Source organism: Lichtheimia ornata (assembly GCF_029851405.1).
Source record: "Lichtheimia ornata isolate CBS 291.66 chromosome Unknown scaffold00011, whole genome shotgun sequence".
NCBI lineage: Eukaryota > Fungi > Mucoromycota > Mucoromycetes > Mucorales > Lichtheimiaceae > Lichtheimia > Lichtheimia ornata.
In genome coordinates this window covers 366,670-386,323 of record NW_026695331.1, presented here as the reverse complement: position 1 = coordinate 386,323, position 19,654 = coordinate 366,670, and the positions used below count along the sequence as shown (strand labels likewise).

The 19,654-nt window shown below is 43.9% G+C and overlaps 8 protein-coding genes across 8 annotated transcripts; 3 read left to right on the top strand and 5 right to left on the bottom strand.

Moving 5' to 3' along the window:
• Positions 1-85: 85 nt before the first annotated feature.
• On the top strand, positions 86-679 carry O0I10_003469 (histone H4; the record flags this gene model as incomplete). The annotated part of the gene is made up of 5 exons (XM_058483540.1): positions 86-128; positions 183-263; positions 327-396; positions 457-527; positions 591-679. 5 exons carry the CDS (start codon positions 86-88, stop codon positions 677-679), a joined length of 354 nt encoding a protein of 117 aa, XP_058345739.1.
• Positions 680-1,166: 487 nt separating this feature from the next.
• On the top strand, positions 1,167-1,652 carry O0I10_003468 (uncharacterized protein; the record flags this gene model as incomplete). Its single annotated transcript, XM_058483539.1, has 3 exons — positions 1,167-1,309; positions 1,400-1,512; positions 1,570-1,652. The coding sequence occupies 3 exons, from the start codon at positions 1,167-1,169 to the stop codon at positions 1,650-1,652; spliced, it is 339 nt and encodes a 112-aa protein (XP_058345738.1).
• A 41-nt stretch (positions 1,653-1,693) lies between these two features.
• On the bottom strand, positions 1,694-2,855 carry O0I10_003467 (uncharacterized protein; the record flags this gene model as incomplete). The annotated part of the gene is made up of 4 exons (XM_058483538.1): positions 1,694-1,879; positions 1,955-2,020; positions 2,080-2,666; positions 2,744-2,855. The coding sequence occupies 4 exons, from the start codon at positions 2,853-2,855 to the stop codon at positions 1,694-1,696; spliced, it is 951 nt and encodes a 316-aa protein (XP_058345737.1).
• Positions 2,856-3,035: 180 nt separating this feature from the next.
• Positions 3,036-5,166, bottom strand: O0I10_003466 (uncharacterized protein; the record flags this gene model as incomplete). The annotated part of the gene is made up of 9 exons (XM_058483537.1): positions 3,036-3,186; positions 3,247-3,418; positions 3,499-3,898; positions 3,964-4,292; positions 4,353-4,392; positions 4,448-4,576; positions 4,639-4,719; positions 4,784-4,942; positions 5,017-5,166. The coding sequence occupies 9 exons, from the start codon at positions 5,164-5,166 to the stop codon at positions 3,036-3,038; spliced, it is 1,611 nt and encodes a 536-aa protein (XP_058345736.1).
• A 954-nt stretch (positions 5,167-6,120) lies between these two features.
• Positions 6,121-8,293, bottom strand: O0I10_003465 (uncharacterized protein; the record flags this gene model as incomplete). Its single annotated transcript, XM_058483536.1, has 9 exons — positions 6,121-6,271; positions 6,338-6,509; positions 6,577-6,976; positions 7,048-7,373; positions 7,462-7,501; positions 7,570-7,698; positions 7,764-7,844; positions 7,908-8,063; positions 8,150-8,293. 9 exons carry the CDS (start codon positions 8,291-8,293, stop codon positions 6,121-6,123), a joined length of 1,599 nt encoding a protein of 532 aa, XP_058345735.1.
• A 3,509-nt stretch (positions 8,294-11,802) lies between these two features.
• Positions 11,803-14,830, top strand: O0I10_003464 (uncharacterized protein; the record flags this gene model as incomplete). The annotated part of the gene is made up of 5 exons (XM_058483535.1): positions 11,803-11,923; positions 11,997-13,586; positions 13,665-14,585; positions 14,649-14,722; positions 14,786-14,830. The coding sequence occupies 5 exons, from the start codon at positions 11,803-11,805 to the stop codon at positions 14,828-14,830; spliced, it is 2,751 nt and encodes a 916-aa protein (XP_058345734.1).
• Positions 14,831-15,473: 643 nt separating this feature from the next.
• O0I10_003463 (uncharacterized protein) lies at positions 15,474-15,853 on the bottom strand (the record flags this gene model as incomplete). The annotated part of the gene is made up of 2 exons (XM_058483534.1): positions 15,474-15,540; positions 15,612-15,853. 2 exons carry the CDS (start codon positions 15,851-15,853, stop codon positions 15,474-15,476), a joined length of 309 nt encoding a protein of 102 aa, XP_058345733.1.
• Positions 15,854-16,561: 708 nt separating this feature from the next.
• On the bottom strand, positions 16,562-19,010 carry O0I10_003462 (uncharacterized protein; the record flags this gene model as incomplete). The annotated part of the gene is made up of 4 exons (XM_058483533.1): positions 16,562-17,469; positions 17,527-17,685; positions 17,738-18,549; positions 18,616-19,010. The coding sequence occupies 4 exons, from the start codon at positions 19,008-19,010 to the stop codon at positions 16,562-16,564; spliced, it is 2,274 nt and encodes a 757-aa protein (XP_058345732.1).
• Between the last annotated feature and the right edge of the window lie 644 nt (positions 19,011-19,654).

Below are 19,654 nucleotides of genomic sequence, written 5' to 3'. Positions count from 1 at the left end.
CGCGCGTTTCAATGTTTTCAGGCATGTTTGTTTGCGGGAGGCGAAATGGACGCGCGTGTGTTAAAGAAGGGGACTTGAAGGGCGGATGCCACTGCTCTTCTCTTGTTTTCCTTCATCTGCATTCAAAAGTAAGTGTGCAATGGACGTTGATTCCTTCCAATAGACACTGACATTAGTTGTAGTGACTGGACGTGGTAAAGGTGGTAAAGGTCTCGGTAAAGGTGGTGCCAAGCGTCACCGTAAGATCCTTCGTGATAACATCCGTAAGTATACCTGCTCCTTTCTTCTCTCACTCTATGATAGTAAGCTTACATCCATGTGATTAGAGGGTATTACTAAGCCTGCTATTCGTCGTCTCGCTCGTCGTGGTGGTGTCAAGCGTATCTCTGGTCTCATGTAAGTGATACATCTTGACTCAATAAACACTTTATTCATATGGACATGGTCCACCTATAGCTATGAAGAGACCCGTGGCGTCCTCAAGGTCTTCTTGGAGAACGTCATCCGTGATGCTGTCACTTACACTGGTAAGCAAATGATACCTCCTCATCATCTTTGCCATCTTTGATAGTAACGTTGGATGTCTTTAGAACACGCCAAGAGAAAGACTGTCACCTCTCTCGATGTTGTCTACGCTCTCAAGCGCCAAGGCCGCACTCTCTACGGTTTTGGTGGTTAAACATGTTATCCCACTTATGTGACACATTATCGACTTGCGTAAATCAATTCTTTCCAAAGATTAAATGTTATGTGCTTGATCATTGAATGTGTGGGATGATGAATTATTATCACGTTGTCTATTATACATGACATTCTGGATATCACTTTTACCCTAATCGTACACCTTTGACTCCTACAATAAATGTCACGTGAGAGGAATGCCAGCAGCCAGGAAGGCCTCTTCTCCGTAATTCCATCACGTGATGTAAGAATGTTCAAAAAGTGCCATGTAACAAGCTTGATTTGCATCATACTTGAATAGTTGTAGCTCATGTTTACAGTAATGTAAGGGGAAGTTTCAAAGTAATGCATGTTGGATGGTGATAGCATGGGAGGATGGTGAGCTGAATGGGAGGCAGTCACCTGCCAAACACACAACATATTGGAAGTCGATTGTCGCCCCGCTCTTTTTGACACTCTTTACATACATTGACCCTGACACAGCCATGTCTCTACGATCGTTGAAATCCGCCCGTGAAATCGTCAGCAAACTTCAATCCGGTTCTGGTGCTCAGAAGCTCTCACCCCAAGTGACCAAAATCTCGCTTGCTTATGCATTCAAGGGCAAGACCGAGTGCGCTGGTGCAAAGTAAGCACGACACCTTGACCCTACACCTTTTATATATACGACGCATGTACGAGAGTACGATATTGATGGATGGATTTACTTTTTTATCAGGCACTTTTTACAAGAGAACCTTCCACGTATGCAATACAACAACCCTGACGTCGAATTTGAAGTGTTCAAGTCGGCTGACCCAGCAACCAAACCATCCGTGACAATTCATTTTGGTGAGTAGTAGTAACAAGAATGAAGGATATTGGACTTATTATTATGTGTGGGTATAGGTGAACGAGGATCTAAAACCATCGATATCCCTACCATGCAAAGCGACACCATTTGCGACAAGGTCTTCCAAGCATCACCATAAAAGCATTTCTCATTTAGAACCATCCCCCTTTTTTATTTCTGTCATCTGGCTAACACGGCTGATACAATCTCTGCTAGTCCAATAATAAACACCAAAACGAGACAATCCTTGATTAGACATGAAAAGATGATCCAATATCGCATCAACACATTAAGTCCATTGGCTACTTGAGGTGGTAGATATTGCATAATCGCCGACATGACCATCGATGTACTGCTAGTATTGCCCTACCATGATCGATCAACCCCATTAACGCCTTCTTCCTCCTAATAAACCATCCTTCCCTCCTTTTATAACCATACCTTTTGATACATCATCCTTGCTGTTTGTAGTAATAACTCGATCGTAATAAAGTACCAGAACAAAGGCTTCATGTGCGTGTTAGATAACCACCACGATACACAATTGGGATATGACCATCACTTACCAATTGTACAGCTGCATATCGAGCTTGATCATCCATGACCAAACTTGCAAATCGTTGTACACCTTCTGCAGACCATTCTCTATAGACGGCATATAATCCGAGCCAGACCATGCTGACAAAATGAATAAGCGTCCAATATTTTGCCGATCCATCATCGGGTTGTAATTCTTGTTGTTGTTGTTGCTGTTGTTGTTGCATATTAGCGAGGAATGCAGGATTGAAAGGGAAGGGTCCACCAGCACCACCGAGCAAGTCGTTCAAATTGGGTGGGGGTGTATTACCATCACCACCAGCACCAGTAGCATTGGCAAACATGGCTTCAAGTGAAGGAGGCAAAGGTGTATCTGTACTGGCAAATCCAAGCGACGGTTGTGGTGGAAGAGGTGACGGCGCACCGAGTGCTTCACTTGGGTCGGCTGAAGGATCCACTGATCGCGACGATGCTGGCATACGATGGCGTAACGTCTCGGAAGAAGTACTGGGACCCATAAATGGAGAAGGCGATCGCGACCTGCGCTGTGGTGTTTCAGAACGTGCCAATGACGAGGTCGATGTGGATGGCGACGGGGTAGGTGATGGACGATTGGCTATAGCCCCCATACTCATAAGTAAAAAAGCTGACCCACTACTACTTGTTATCAAGGGATCGTTCTTTTCTACTTACGAAAAGCAGTGCCGGTAATGCGATTCAATCGGTTCTCTGCTGAAGCAAGAATCTTTTGCTTGCGTTTCTCGCGTCGTCGTTCGAGTTTCTCTTGTTCCGTGAGTTCCGGCATAACGTGTATATAAAGAAGTGGGGGAATGGCACCAGACCTACCCACAGAGATATGGCGCCACGACGTATAAATCCCAGCAACTCCCCCTCCCAACCATCACGTGATTGCCATGGCAATGATCCCTCTCACATCAACATGGATCATCTTTAGATTAGAATCAATCAAAATTATAAACTACATTTATTGTCGCCTTTGGAAAATGACTTGCCCCATGGGGATCTTTTGTCTATGACCTTTGAGAAATGTGATGTCTCCTTTGGCAGTGATGATGTATTGTTGAATAAGAAATGATATCGTTGTCTTCATCTCTTGCATTGCAAACCAACGTCCACTATATATAATCGATGTTTTGAGAAACGTTACAATGGCATTTATGGATACATAAACTTACGGGCAAGCGTGTTTTCCTTGACCAAATATCAAGTAATCATCCCCAATTCTTGTTGATTGACGACCTTTTTCCACAAAGCGGAATGGCTTGAATTCAGCATAGTCACCACCCCCATCAATTTGGATGTCAGGATCGTGATGGTTTGCATACCCATTGATTAGAACATCATCGCCTACGTACACTTTCCATATTAGCATACAATAAACACACAAAGACAATGACCCCAAAACTTGGTGGTCTTTGTTTACATACCAGGGTTGATGATAGCACCATTCGACATGGTAAGAGGAGATTTTCCAATATAGGTATGAGGAAGCTCAGCATAAAAGCTGCTGAATCGCATGGCTTCACGACATACGCTGTCAAGTTTGACAAGATCCTTGATCACTTCACCTGTGAGCAATTTGGTGATATCGTGATCATCATAATTAGAGCCATGATGCTTTTCAAATACTTGGTTTTGTTCTTCCAATAGCTCGTCAATGACTTTGGGATCTTGCAAAAGGCGGTACATGGTGACGGTTGTGTTTTGGCTAGTTGTATGGATCGATGCAAACACCAAGATTAAAAACCATTTGATTGGCATCATGTAGCGTTGTGGATGATCCGAGGTGAGCTTGGCGGTTTCGAGAACTCCTTGCAAGATGTCCTCCTAAATGATTGTTGCCTTTGAGTCAAGCACGTGTGCTGGATCAAGACATCATCACCATAACTTACTGGTCTTTCCCACTCGTCGTCTCCTCTTTCCATAGCAGCAAGCCTCTCGTCAATTTCGGGCCCCAATACACGTAACATGTGCTCTTGATGCTTATTGATCGCCTTGCCGTATTTGCCCAAATACCATTGTCGTAATCTGGAAATGGTAGGAAACGCTTCGTAAAGGTAATTATCGGGATTAAGCTCCGAGCCGATATCCACGGCAACGTTTTTGAATGTTTCAAGAAGCTCTTTGTCTTTACAAAGCTTTAAGCCCACTAAAATGGAAGCAATGGCCCTAGCTACCATGTTCTGAACTAAAGGATACAGGTGTGGTAGCTCCTTTGATTCTACGTAAAAGCGAAATTTCATGAACCTTTGGATGATATCACTGAGCGTAGCTTACATACCAGCCATATTGTCAAGCATTTCATGGGCTGCAATGGCCAACTATTATAGAGAACGCTGAGTAAATCACCCATTGTGCTTATTCAATCGTATTTACATGCTCCACTGCACGTGGTGTATAGTTCTTTACATCCACTGCAAGATGCTTCATGACCACGCTTCGAACAAGAGGAGTATTGAACAACTCTGATTTCTTTGTATCAGTGATCAACCACCCGTCAAAAGTCTAAATTCATGAAATTCAATAAGAAGGTAAGCTCCTAACATCTCATACATGATATCCCTAACCTTTCCCATCCCCACTTCAAAGCTAAAATCGTCATTGAGAAACACCTCGCGAACATAGAGTCCCGAAATAATGGTGTGAACCTATTCATTCATGTTGTCAACAAGCCTTTCCAATGTACACGCCTTCAAGTTGACATTGGCATACCCTTCCAAAAATATGAGCCCTAAACACGGGACCAAATTTGGCTGTCCATTTATCAAGGAAGGCCTTAGGATCTTTCCGGTATTCGGGTGAAGAGCCAATAAAGGGCAATACGTAAGGAACCAAAGGAACGCCATGTTCTTTCACTGAATACAATCGCATCTACATTATAATACACGAGGCAATCATCATTCGTTTATGTTGTGATTATTGTACGCGTATACGCAATGGATTACCCGATGCACAGCATAAGTTGCTATGGCAACGGCAAGAGAAAGGATGGTCATTGAGCGTGCAATGGTGCCTTGTCGTTGTTGACCATGAATTGCGTTCTTTAAGACATCAATGATGTTTTGGTCCTTGAAAAACGAGACAAGAGTAGACATGGATACAGCAGCAGTGGTAAGGAGAGCTCCAAATTTGTGTGATCTCCCATCAATACACCCACATTTTATACTTGTAACTGGGGCCCTTCTAAACTAAGAGCGCGACTTGGACTAGCCACACGCCATCATCCACCATGCAATCCAATAGCTTTCTCATAGAGAATTTTATCCTCCATCGCCGTTTTGCCATCTGTCACGGGTTTCTCCCCGTGAATGAGATAAGAACACTGATTGTCGGCCCAGTCCTATATCGGTGTTGCCATCCATGGACTTTGCCTAATAATCTAGCAACCTATAGAATTCCTCACAACCAAAGTAACATCCATAATTGAAACGTTTTACCAGATTTCAGCGAGTGATACAACAATGGGCGCATGCTGGTGCTGGCGGATTTACCAGGTGTCATATCCGCGAATCGGCGGTGATGTCCTCAGCCTCTCATAAAGATGTAGAGCAACATCCTCGATATTGCACGTGGTTTCATCACCAGAAAATGATTATGGCTCGTATAAGGGGATGCTTGCTACATGCAATAGCGCTCTATATGCAATGCCAAAACACCAGCTATGGACAAGAGGATCACAGCAGGCCACGAGTCGAATTGGCTTATGAATTGAAAGCATGCCACAAGGATGCAAAAGGGTAGTCTCTAGGCCGTATTAGCTATGATGATGAGGGTTGCACTGGTGCCTGATAGCCTTTGTTTGTTAACAAATTCGGACATGTTTGTTGTATAAAAAGGAAACAAGAACCAGCGTTATGGTTCCAACAAGTATGACAACGTGGCTGATGTTGATGTAAGAAGATGCGAATAAGATGGGATCCATGGTGGGTATGCCATCATACAATGTCATCAAGTGATTCACCTAGCTGTATACACGCTGAGGATCCAAAAGAAGCTGTCATCCATGATTTCATTCATTGAGATAATGGTGTCTAGGATGTGTCCCTTTATTATTGTCGTTTTTGAAAGATGATTTGTCCCATGGGTGTGTTTTCTCGATGCCCCGTGGTAAATGTAATGCCATCCTTGGGAGTCATAGTATAGTGCCGAATAAGAAAAGAAATGATCGTTTTCGTTTCTTGCATTGCAAACCAACGTCCACTAAGAGTGCAACTTTTTGTGAGAAACGTTTCAATGGTAGTGGGGGAAAAGTAGTCATAGACTTACGGGCAAGCATGTTGTCCTTGACCAAAGAACAAAAAGTCATCCCCAACTCTTGTTGCTTGGCGACCCTTTTCCACAAAACGGAAAGGCTTGAATTCATGATAATCACCAACACCATCGCATTGAATCTCGGGATTGGTATGGTTTGTGTAAGCATTAATGATCACATCATCACCTGTAGTATGCCCATGATGATTAGCATGATACGTACAATGATCCATTGGATCATTCTTGTTGCTTACCAGGATGAATGACGGCACCATTTGACATGGTGAAGCGCGATTTTCCAAGGTAGGTATGAGGCAGCTCGAGATAAAAGTTGCGGACACGCATCGTTTCACGGCAAAGGCTATCAAGCCTGGTAAAGTCTTTAACCACTTCACCAGTGAACAACTTGGTCATGTCGCTGTCATCAAAGTTGGGGCCATAGTGTTTCTCAAGAACTTGTTGCTGCTCTTCTAATAGAGGCTCGATGGCTTCGGGATGCTGTAAAAGGCGGTACATGGTAATCGTAGCGTTTTCGCTGGTTGTATGAATCGAGGCAAACACTAAGGCTAAAAAGTATTGCACTGCCAACGTATGGCGTTCTGGATCTGCTAAAGTGAGGTTGCGTGCTTCAATAAGAGATTGCAGGAGGTCTTGCTATTGTTGGTATTATGCAATGTCAGCATCATGGTATAGTGTATCAACGTCGTATCATAGCTGCTACTCACGGGTCGTTCCCAATCGCCTCCTTTTTCCATTTTCGCGAGTCTTGCATCAATCTCGGGCGACAATGCACGATACAAGTACTTCCTATGCTTGTTGATCGCCTTGCCGTACTTGCCCAGATACCATTGACGCATTCGGGAAAGCGTAGGGAACGCTTCATAAAAGTAATTATTGGGTCCGATTTCCATTCCAATGTCAATAGCAAGGTTTTTGAATGTATCAACGAGATCCTTGTCTTTGGCAAGCTTTGGGCCCACGAAAATGGATGCACCAGCTATAGCCACCATGTGCTGCATTAAGGGATACAAGTGTGGAATTTCTTTCGATCCTACATACATCGAAAAATAATAGGCAGTAACGCGTGGTGAGCTTTTTGACACGCTATCAATGGCATCAAATGATGTATGAAAGCATACCTTCAATATCACCAAGCATTTCGTGAGCTGCAATAGTCAACTTTGAAAGTACGTTATGTGTGAATCGAATGCTTTGGGTATTTGGGAGCAGGTGACGCTCATACTTACATGCTCCACAACACGGGGTGTATATTGCTTTACATCCACGGCCAGGTTCTTCGTAACCAGGCTACGCAGCTTTGGGGTGTTTATTAAATCTTGATTCGTCGAATCCGTCAATAGCCATAAATCAAAGGTCTGTACGGCATTCATTATGATGAGTCTACTTGTTCATGAAAAGCATCACACATTTTGAAAGCTACCTTTCCAAGAGCTGCTTCAAAGTTAAAGTCATTGTTTAGGAACACCTCACGAACGTAGCGACCTGACACCACCGTGTGGACCTATTCACCTTTATGTTAGATGTGCCGTGTCCTCTCAATTAATGTATGTACATCTTCACATACTCTTCCAAAAAGATGAGCTCGAAACACTGGCCCATATTTGGAGGTCCATTTGTCAAGGAATGCCCTTGGATCTTTTCGAAACTCCTTTGATGAACCCACAAAAGGGAGCAAGTAAGGCACCAAAGGTGTACCGTGCTCCTTCGAGTGCAATCGAAGCTATTAGGAAACCATGCAACAAGGGTTGAATCAATATACATGATGATGGGCTATGATGATTTCATTTTCGTGATGATTACACATACCCGATGTACTGCATAACTACCTAGGACAATGGCAAGAGAAAGGATGGTAATTGAGCGTGCTATGCTACCTTGTTGAACACGACTCGAGCTCTTTAAGAGAGCAATGATATTCTGGTCTTTGAGAAAAGAAATTAGAGTAGACATGGATACCGGGGCAGAGGGTAAGGAGGCTTCTAAAATTTACGTGAATGACCATCAAAAGGCTTACATTTTATATTTGAAATCGGTGTCCACCGTAATCCCGTGAGCCAGCACACGTTACCATGCTCAACCCATATATTGATTTGGACTCTCATATAATGAACTACCGCCGTTTTGCCAAGGAAAAGGTAAATTTCCCTTGGTTCCTTGATACTTCCTCTGAGATTGACGGGTTTCAACACCACGCACTTGCCTTTTGTATAAAGAATCTCGGTGTTTGCCATATATAATCGCGTTCCTGTCACCTCTAGTACCACCATCCATTGAAATAATGTGCCGGATAGCGATCAGTGCTACAGCAAACGGATTTACAGGGTGTCATATCCGCGACTTGACAATGGCGTCCTCAGCCTCTTCACAAAGCTGTATAGCAAATTCATCCAGATTGCACGTGGTTTCATCACCAGAAATTGATGTTGCTTGTCACGTACATGATGCTTCATGTATACGGGTAATGTCAAGAGCATCAATACATAGTTTGAAGAATGGTTGTATGCTGTTGAAGATATGCCATCGTGGTGTAAAAGTAGTCTCCAGTTCTTCATAGCAATGGTAATGGCGATATGCTTAGGGGTGTGCTGCTTATCCATGATAACCATTGTTTGTTATCGAATTCGGTGAAATTCATGCCCGAAGATATTATATAAGTGGGGACAAGAACCAACGTTATGGTTCGAACAAGTATCACGGCGACGTGGCTGATGATGTTTATGGAAGGAAATAGGAATAGGCTCGATGGATAATGCCATCATTTGACTATACCATCAAGGTATTCACCCAACATAGGCTCAAAGGAGCTAGTATGCATGTGCCTTTTCATTGAGTAAATGGTAGCCAGGATATGTCCCGCCTTTTGCAACATCCCAAAGTTTAGAAGAAAAGCAAGGACGCGTATTTCATATGTTAACGTAACTTTCTAACGGTTTATTGTTAACGACTACCTACGCTGTATGAAGGTCTATGTATTGATGACAATGTCTAGGGTAACGATCTAGAGTTTTCGAGCTATCTCGCATTGACATGTACTGTAGCAGTGTATTCTTGGATCGACCGCTGCAAAAAGATCGGGGTTTACTCTTTGCGCTTGTCCCTTTTCAACGTTGACCGATGTCACCGATGAGTACTGTTTTGTCGCATGGTCATGGAGCGTACACCACTTTTTCAACAACGTCGAGGTAGCAATCGTCAGCAATGTTCAAGGGAAACGGACGTCAATGAGCTTGATTCCATGTTGTAAGGGGCTCATGCCTATCAGTTGGCGGTTTATGCAAGGGCAATCAACACCTCTTTGATAATGAATCAGACATACGCCTGGTGTAGATGCACTATCACTTATCAGCTCATGTACGATTATCAGCGTATGCACCATCATTCATAGCAACGAGGTTGTCACCGGTAACACTCCTGCGGTAAGTTGGATGGATGATCACTTTGCAACATTGTGGGTTGAAGCTGATCTTTGTGGTCATTTTTAGCCTTTCTTTGTTATCGAGCTTTCATTGTCGTGGTTGTCATTATGATACTTGATTGCTGTTGTGATGAGGTAAGTTCATGTACATCCTGCCTGACGAAGCATATCCTCACGTATTTGATCCAGCTTGACATGGTGCCTCGATGTTGATGGAGGTTGGGGACTTTTTGGTGTATTCTGGAGCTCGAAAACTCGAAGGCGCGCGAACCATTCAACTGGATGATGGCATCAAGGATATCGGTGGCAGCTTTACGGATGAAACCCTCCTTCTTTTGTTGCCTTTCTTCCTGTGATTTACCATCAAGGAAGGTCCTCTTGCAAGGCGACGGTGATCAAGAGCATCCTCTATTCCTGCTCATGCCGCATCTTTCGGACATCCGGACAATCTTATCCCGCAATGATAGTTTCTGATACTTGATGATATAAAGAAGGGCCACACGTCTTCATAATAAACATCCGTCTCATAGTACTATGTATTGCCTTTTGTTACCTTATACATTTTTCACGTAACCAATCACCATTATGGATGATCTAACCATGCATCAACATTGTTTGGTACTGCTATACGAAAAAGTGGGTTGTGTGAACGAAGATCCATTGCACTGGCAACAACGTGCAGGGCTGAGTGAGCAATCATGTTCACGTATCAAGTGCATAAATGTTTGTTCAGCACAGTAATATCCATGAGTACTAGTACCGGGAGGTGCATGCATACAGCTGTGCCTTTGTTGTTTCTTCAAGCACAATGATCGTGCTGCTAACACCAGCCATTTTCAGCCACCTCGGACAAAGAACAACGTTCATTTTAAAAATAAAAGAGATGCCTTTTTCTTTCAAAAGGAAGATCTTCGCCTGCTTAATAGTAAAGGTTCGACATGCCTCATCATGGATGGATGCATTAAGACGTGCGTATATGAGCGTGAGATATGCATACAAACATGGGCAACTTGATAATGGCCGTATATGGCAAAAGGTCAATAAAACATCCATCGTCATTGCAAGCATCACCAGTGTTTTTACACATTACGTCGATAGGGTATGACAAATGACAATGACAAGATGGCATGTTGATGTTAGTCTTAAACACTTTGGGTTCTCCTTTATGATCGGCATCATCATCATTTATATTGTTGTGCACCTGAAGGGTAGAAGATAAATGGTGTAGTTACTTCATTTGACCTTGGGCACATGGCCACTACCAAAATTATCATGTCCTCTTCCACGTTTGCAGAAGCAATCCATCCGGAGCAACGCCTATATAAAGCTTGAGCACATGACAACTACATGTATACACACGCACACAAAGAGTCATTTTTTAATGATGGAATAGTGGTAATGATGATTTCTAGTGATCAATCAATAATCTGCCGAACCCGAATCATTCCCGGTTTTCTGTTGACCAATCCCACGAAAAGACAACTATCATCATCGTCATCACACCACATGCCAGACAACCACGGAAGTTGCTATCATCACTTGCACATGAGCTGAATGACTAAATAAGGCGAGTAAAGGGTGGGTATGCGCATATCTGTTATATCACCAAGATGAGACTGGATGGTTTCAAAAGAGAAGAAAAGTGTGAGTGTGAGTGTGAGTGTGTGAGTATGGTTGTGAAAGATTACTTTTTAGTTGTGCTACATTAGGAAAAGGAAGGAGATGTGTGCAGCAGTAAAAAGCATCCGACAAAGGAATAATACGATTGGATGTATGCAAGGGAGGGAGAATATGCATCTCTAGCCTGTTCCCCACATAAGAAATCATGGTTTGTTAGCCTGACACCCACACCAAATCAACAATGCCCACCCTATGCAAGAGGAGGAGGAGGAGGAGGACAACGAGGACGATGAGGCACCATCACTACAAAGTTGGATCCGATTTTTTATGCGCGCCACTACTCCTGCTACTCCCCTCTTCCCTCTCTCTCTTTCTTTTACTTTTACTTTTTCATTCACCTCCTTCTTTCACACACATCTTTTTGATGTTCCACACTCCCCCTCAAACTTTACAATCTGTGTTGCGAAAGCTACTTGAGCAGCCGCGCCATTATGTTGCAGACGTTTGTTTCGAATACCCACAGGGCAAGATCTATGCGCATCGCGGTATGAATGGAGGAGGGTGGGGGGATTTGAACATGGGATCAGCAATGCGTTTATTCATTTTGGTTCAATGTAGCTATTATTCTTGCACGAGCACCACAAGCGTTCACCAACAAGTATTTATCACGACTCGTTCTTGATGCCACAAGCTGTCGAGCTGGTGTCACCTTGTACAGCACACCGATTGTTCCTTACGGCATAATGGAGCAACTTCTCCGATTCTGGTACACCGCCGAGTTTTCACTTCCTCCTTCAACGGAGCACAAATCATCATCAGCAGCATCATCGTACCCTTCAAGTCTATCATTGACAAGTACTCAAAGCACCCTATCATCCTCGCTTGCAACGGACCAATTTGATCTCATGGAGCGATCCGAGATTATAAAGTCGATCCAGGAACATGAACACTATTTGGGAGTGCCGCTTCTTGCATTGACATCTGAGGACCCAATGGAGCGGTTAGTGGCTGATATAAGGGCCATGTATGAGCAGCACTTGGCAGCTGATGTCGTGGTACATATCCCCAATACAACATCCACCACCAATGCAGGGAATGAAACCAACAACAACATGACGCATTCGTTTCCAATACACCGATGCATCTTGGCTGCGCAATCATCCTATTTTTATGGCATGTTCTGCAAGGATTTCAGTGAAGCAACCAGCCCCACTGTGCATTTGCCAGGCGACATCTTCTCCGCATCAGCCTTTCGTGTCATTCTCAGCTATTATTATCACATCAACACGACACGATTGTATCTTCCACGTGATCAACACCACCAGATCTCACTTGCTCGAAAGAAACAAATGCTTCGTCTCTTACATGATGCATTTCGTGGTGTAGATTACATGAGCCCCAATGAAACAGTATGCACAGCCATCCTCGACGCCATGGCAACCCTATTCCGTGGCCAATACAAATGCGTATGCAACGACTGTGTAGCATTATTACCCTTCATGTGGTGGTTTGCTGATCAATACAAGACTCAACACAAAGCATGTGCAGCTTTACGATCGAGCTTGCTCACGCTTTATACCGATCAACCCCAATCCATTGTTCTTCTTTGGCCTTCCAAGTACTTTGCTGTGCTCCTCGACTATGCACCTTCCTATGTCAACGAGCTTGAATCCCATATCGACATCAAAAAGCAGACGGCTGTTCAATGGCTTGAACATTTGTACATGTGCTTGCAACGTATTCGTGGCAGCGGCAATATCCGTACAAGTGCCACCACCAGCAATCATCCCGCTTTACCGGTCATTCATCGGCTTATGGATAGCGCTGTACAAATGATATCAAACGACTTTTGCTTTTATTGCTTTGAGTATCCCATTCTTCTATCCTATGTCGACAAGGTGGTCGCTGCTTCTGCTGGGCGACGAATCTTCCCTCGGCAACAATCAAAGCACAACGCAGCTGCTGACTTTATGGAGTTTTTGTTAACGCGTGTTGTACAGCAGGGGATGAATGACTCGAATGCAGGGGAAATTTATCAAGGAATCGTACGTGATCTTGTGGGTCGACTTGAAGCCATTGATGATCATCCAGCTTTGCTTGACGCCAAAAATGAATCCACAGCCTATCTCTCCAAACGATGGCTCGAAGTAAAGGCGCATGGCGGCTTCTCCAAACTTGATAGAGAGACTTTGAGGAAGTTGTCGGAAGGTACATATTGAAAAGGGAGGGAGTTGGATATATATGTATGCATCTCATATGACTAAAATGCAGGTTAATATATTATAGACATTGATGTACCCTATCGCAACTTGACCAAATCCATCGACAGCCGCATCAAGCACTGGTTTGGAAGCAAAAGGCTGTCCTCCACTTTTACCACCAACAAAAAGGAGATGCATCGACATTCACTTAGCGGTGCTATTGGCTTTACGCAGAGTCGACTCTCTTTTACTGGATTCGGTAGACATTCGCATGATACCTTGCCAAGGACAACAACACCAGCAGCACATCAAAGCAGCATTGGTCGAGAAACTCCACAACTACCACCACGACAAAATGAAAATGGCAGCAATTTTACTCTCGTTGCATCAACCACACCTGTCACATCATCTCCATCACCACCCTTACCTACATTACCTATATCACCATCATCATTCATGGACGCTTTACTTCCACCTGAACCGATTATTGATGAATTATCTGATTGTGATACAACAAGATCATCCTCAGCCACACCCGTGTCAAGAACCACAAACAATGGGACACCCAAACGAGAATCACGTTTACGATTTGAATTACCTGATATTCCACCTCGTTCACCGCCACCTACGCCATCCATTGTTCGCACAGCTTCCATGGTATCTTCACGATGTGCACCTGATACACATGCTGGTAGTCCTATTGCCATTAACAAGTTACGTCGTCGCCGGCGTCGTCGATCAGCATCTCCAGATCCGGCATCTTTATCCCCTATTGCCAAATTGGGTCATTGGTGGCGTCATAGCTGGTTGTTGCATAGCAACGTGGATGACATGGACAACAATGATCATGAACAAGAAAAGCAGAATGAAAAACCAATCGAGCCTGTATTGGGTGCCAAGGTAGAGCTATTGAGAAGACCCTTGCCCATGCGAGGTACCATTCGATACATAGGGGAGGTCCATTTTGCATTGGGAACCTATGTAGGCGTGGAATTGGAGGATCGATGTAAGTGAAAATGCTTTTGGATATTACTTTTGTCTGGTACTTACTCATCAACGTTGCTTGTAGTGGGGAGCAATGATGGGTCAGTGGAAGGGCATCGCTATTTTCATACCAACACACAACGTGGAACGTTTTGCAAGGTAGGTTGTCGTCATTGGCAACGTGGGATCTACGTTACTCATCACGCTAATATTACTATGCAGATTGATGACTTTAAAATCATTTCGCTACCGCCTCAACATTCGTGAACATTCTTTGTATCTTATTACCAATGATTGCTGTCTTCGTATTACTATACCCTCTATATTCTATATTGTACCACCTCATAATTATCCAATACTACTAGTAGCCATGACATACACATGTAACAATGCTTTCTTCGTACAACCTTCATGCATGAAAGAATATTCTCTGTGTGTGACATGACATCGTGCGTTTATTATAGTACCGAGAAAATGCTAATGTATGCTTCTTGAACGCCTATGCACAATCATCGTAAATGGAAAAAGCCGCCAATACTGGTTAGAATGACCCAGTATTTGCAAAAGAATACCACCATGCGTTCAATATACCTCTCAACAAACTCTGTTACGAATCCCGGTTGGCTTCATCAACGTGTATACTATAGCTTGGTGATCTTTGTTGTTCTTGCCAAGAGTCAAAAGTATCACGTGCCGTATCTTCTTTCACTAGATGGGATGACCCCAAATGGCGTACCTGGACGCTTGCCACTTTTGGTGCCACATGCCAGATATTACTGCAGTCTCTTTTATGATCATGCTTGATACGCTTCGCCTCACGTAGAGTCTCGTAAATCAAGATCGGCACCAGCTAAGGTACGTTTGTTTCCCTTATCATGATGTGAATCGTTAACAAATTTATTGACTTTCTTTACAACTTGCTATCCGCATTATTCATATCCCCTTTTCTTTGTGGGCTACTTTTGTAAATAGGATACCTATGATGATAATGATGATGACATGTCAGCTCACGGAATAAATTGCCTTTAAAGATGCAAGTTTTACTTACATTTTAGCGTGTTCGATTTTAGCGATACGGGCGCGTTCACGATAACGCTCCTTTTCCTCTTCAGGCAATTCCTTCCACCACTTTGCGATGACCTTGGAAATATCACGATAGTTGGCACCAGGGCAACGAGCAACAATCTCGTTTTGCTTTTCAAGGCGAAACAACTGAAAGCTGTTCATAAGAGGTGGAATCTTGCTGTTGTTCTCAGCTGCGGGGGTGCTTGTAATAGGTGTCATCGGCATGTCGTGAGATCGTTACGGGTATCGCTTAACTGCTGCCTAGATGAAATCGACGAGGAGCAGCAAATGGATTCCTTTTATATAGATTCTCATATATATATCGTGGAAGGCATGCTATGTGGGTGTGCAGTGTGCTGTTTACAAAGTATAGGGCGTCATAAATGTGTTGGTAAAGCTTAACAAGTTGTTCCTACTGCCCATGCGTATGTATGGATCTTCCTGCCAATCAAAAATAGCTGTCAAATCAAGGCATCGCCAAGTTTATTCTATACAAGGTGAATCGCCGTACTCTTTAAGGATTCTGAGAACACCAATTCCCTTTTCCCATACGTATCACCAAGCCCTAACTCTGATTTCAATCGACTTGCAGACCTTCGTTCTCTTCGCCTTTTTGATGCTGCCATCTCTGTCAAAAGTACCGCCACTGTAAGACGTTTGTGCGTTTCAGAAAGTAAAAGTCAAAGCACCCTTCTCATCGATAAACATGGTGCACACGCGTCAATGTTCCCTGCCACCATAGCTCCCCACGGGGTCGGATAACGGCTTCCCATTCCCCAAAGGAAATCACTAGACACATCCAAACATTGAATTCCAATCATAGTCCCAAGGCCTTTGAATAAGATGATATTGTGCAGGAGCTTTATTGCAGTGTTGCAGCCATAAATACTTTACAGATAGGGATGTCCTTGTTCGAATAAATAAATCACATGTCTATGCATTATCGGAGACAACAGCAACAAGCACTTTGCTAGGTGGTCGACCTTCACCCGATCCATTGACCTGCATCATTTCAAATTTGGGGTTTTCACCATTGACAGTGCATGATGGAACAGGTGCTGCTGGTGTTTTGGCACCAAAGAGGTAATCACCCATGGCCAAATAAACCATATGTTTGCGGGTGTTTTGCTTGTGGAATCGGAGATCAACTGAAGTGCCATCTTTGCATGATAAATGCTCAATTTCTGCACCAGGGACAATATGGCTCGTGGATCCCATGAAAAGAACACCCGAAGACTGAGGAGGTGGAATGTGCATAAAGGTCTTGGTTTCATGACTCTTGATAGTGATGGTGGATGATGGATGATAAAAGAGAGGGAATGGTTTCTCACGCCATGACGATAAACCGCCACCATTGGTACCAAAGCGACTCGTGTGGATTTGATTGTCGGCGGCAAAGAGCAAATGCGTCGTATTCGAGGAAGGAGGTAGGTATACAGTCTTATCATCACGAGACAAATTGGCAATTGTTGTGTACTCTCGAGCCATACCACCCAAATCATTGGCCTTGAATTGAATCGTGAATACGCCAGGTTGGAATTCGATCACTCGGTCCACCAATGCAATCACTTTGGGGAATGTTGCCTTGTATAGCAAATGCTCATCCTCACCGTATTCATCCACATTGTCTGAGCTGAAGACGAGCGCACCCAAAATATTGTTGAGCACACATAGCGTGTATCGTTCCTCAAGGTTGAGCTTGTTCTTGTTGTCACGAAGAATCATCACATCAGGGTCGTTGCCAAACATACGATCAGACATGGGCCATCGACTTAGTGTGGATCTCAATGAATTTGCTGTCGATACACGTTCTCGTACATGGAGGTACTTGAGCTTGCTATCTATTTGGACTCTTAGTATATATGGATCTCCTCCCCTTTTCTAATCATCCATTTTACCTTCCCACCAAGGAGCCACATCTGAACCAATACGGCAATAATCAGCATTACGCCATGCACATGCCAAAGGAACACCACATCCAAGCACCAATTTATCGGGTCCTGCCAAGTCACGTACAAATTGCATAGCATCCCACATAATCTCACCACGAGAGCGTCCTATATACGATCATTAGTCTCCAATAAAAGCCGACCTTCTCATATCACTTACCCAATCGTGGAATCATGGCAGCAGCAAATAAAAAGTCAAGCTTGACCATACCAAATCCCCATTCACGTAATACGGTGTCAAAGACCTTTTTGAGATAGGCACGTGCTTCTGGATGATACATGTCCAAGCCATAGAATCCGCCCCAATTAGGACCTGCAACAACAGGCTTACCGGTCGTTGGATCTTGGATCAACCAATCTGGGTGATCGGCAGCGAGCTTGCTTGTAAAGGCAACAGCATAAGGAGCGAGCCATAATCCAGGGGTAAATCCAGCCGCATTGATTTGATCCGCCACAGGCTTAAGTTTGTTGGGAAACTTGTCATTGATGGAAAGCCAATCACCAATCGCCGTCTGAAAGCCATCATCGATTTGGAAAATGTTGATGGGGTATTGGTGCTTTTGCAGAGCCTTGAGGTTTTGTAACACAATGGATTCACTCACGTCGCCATAATAATTGTACCACGATGTCCATCCATTGACATGTCGTAGATGATGCATGTCACCAGAAAGGGCTCGACGATCCGGAAAGAAGCTCGCGTATAAATCCCACAACGCCCGCTCAGCATCCTTGCCCTCAGCCAACAAGACGCGTACTAATTCGAGGGATTGATTGGTGTCAACATGCTTGCCGAGGATATCCTTGTAAATGCCCAAAGTATTCTGGTTGAAATCGGCCTTAAAGTAGGTGTATCCAAGATGCTCTGAAAGTGATCCAAAGAATCGCACGTTGTTTTGGACGTCGCGGAAATGGGTATAGCTGCTGGAATGGATATGGCCTTTCTCACCAGAGTGTGGAAAAAAGTCATAATCACTACATCATGGATCAATGTTGTTGTCAATACACGGATCATCATGCCATCCTTTTTTTCCACTTTACCCCTGCAAGTTGTATTGAGTCCAATAGGCCACCGAGGATCGAATAGCTGGAATGCGATCATGCGCTTCATATTCACGAGCTTGACTCCAGCTCTGGAAGCCGTTGGCAAGCATGCGTTGTCCATCCAAATCAACAAGATACTTTGCTTCAAAATGAACAAGCTCAATAGGCTTCAAGGCTGTAATAGTGATGTTGAGCAAACGCCCTGAAGGAAGAGATTTGCCGTCATGGGGCTGGATGGATGTGGTGATGCTCAAGTCGCGATTGGAGAATGGTTGATCAAGGCGTAACACCACCTGCTTAAGGTCGATGGCGGGATCAGCACTGTCGCGATGCTTATAGGAGAGATCGACGCGTGCAGCAGCGGAATCGAAACTAGCGAGATCAAGAGGCATGATGGAGGAGCATCAGCGGATGAAGAGAAGAAGAGGAAGGAGTTTATGCACTTGATATCCACACAGCCGGAAACGATACCGAATTTGGGATCCTCAGTGAAAAGAAGCCAAGACTATGTGTAGCCATACTTGCATTTCTCTCATCCCCTTGTTGGTGGTGAACAAACAAATAGATCCATAACGACTCTATTCACAAGATCCATTTACTGCATACGAAGTATACCTTTACATGATGTTGTACCGTGATCAGCCTATAGACTACTTGTAATAGTACTAGTGTCCCACAATAGGTGTGTTGTGTGTCGTCATGCAAATAAAGCGTGTAGAATACACACCATTCATCCGAATGGATGTTTCTTTTCCTTCCATCTTCTTTTCTTGGCAACGGCCCTTATCATCATCATGCTGCTGAGTTGGATGATGTGTCTCACACATAGCATTCTCTTTCTATCTCGCTTTCTCTCTTGGCATAAAATAAAGACTTCCGTTTTGCAGGAAGTGTCCCATTTCTTATCCATTTTTGAAACAAGTGGATCTCCTCCACTCCCCCCACTAGTGTGACATGCTCTTTTCTAAAGTACCATTTCTTTCTACTATCCTTGGGGTCGGCATTTGCTTAAGCCTCGTGTTCTTTCAATCATCAT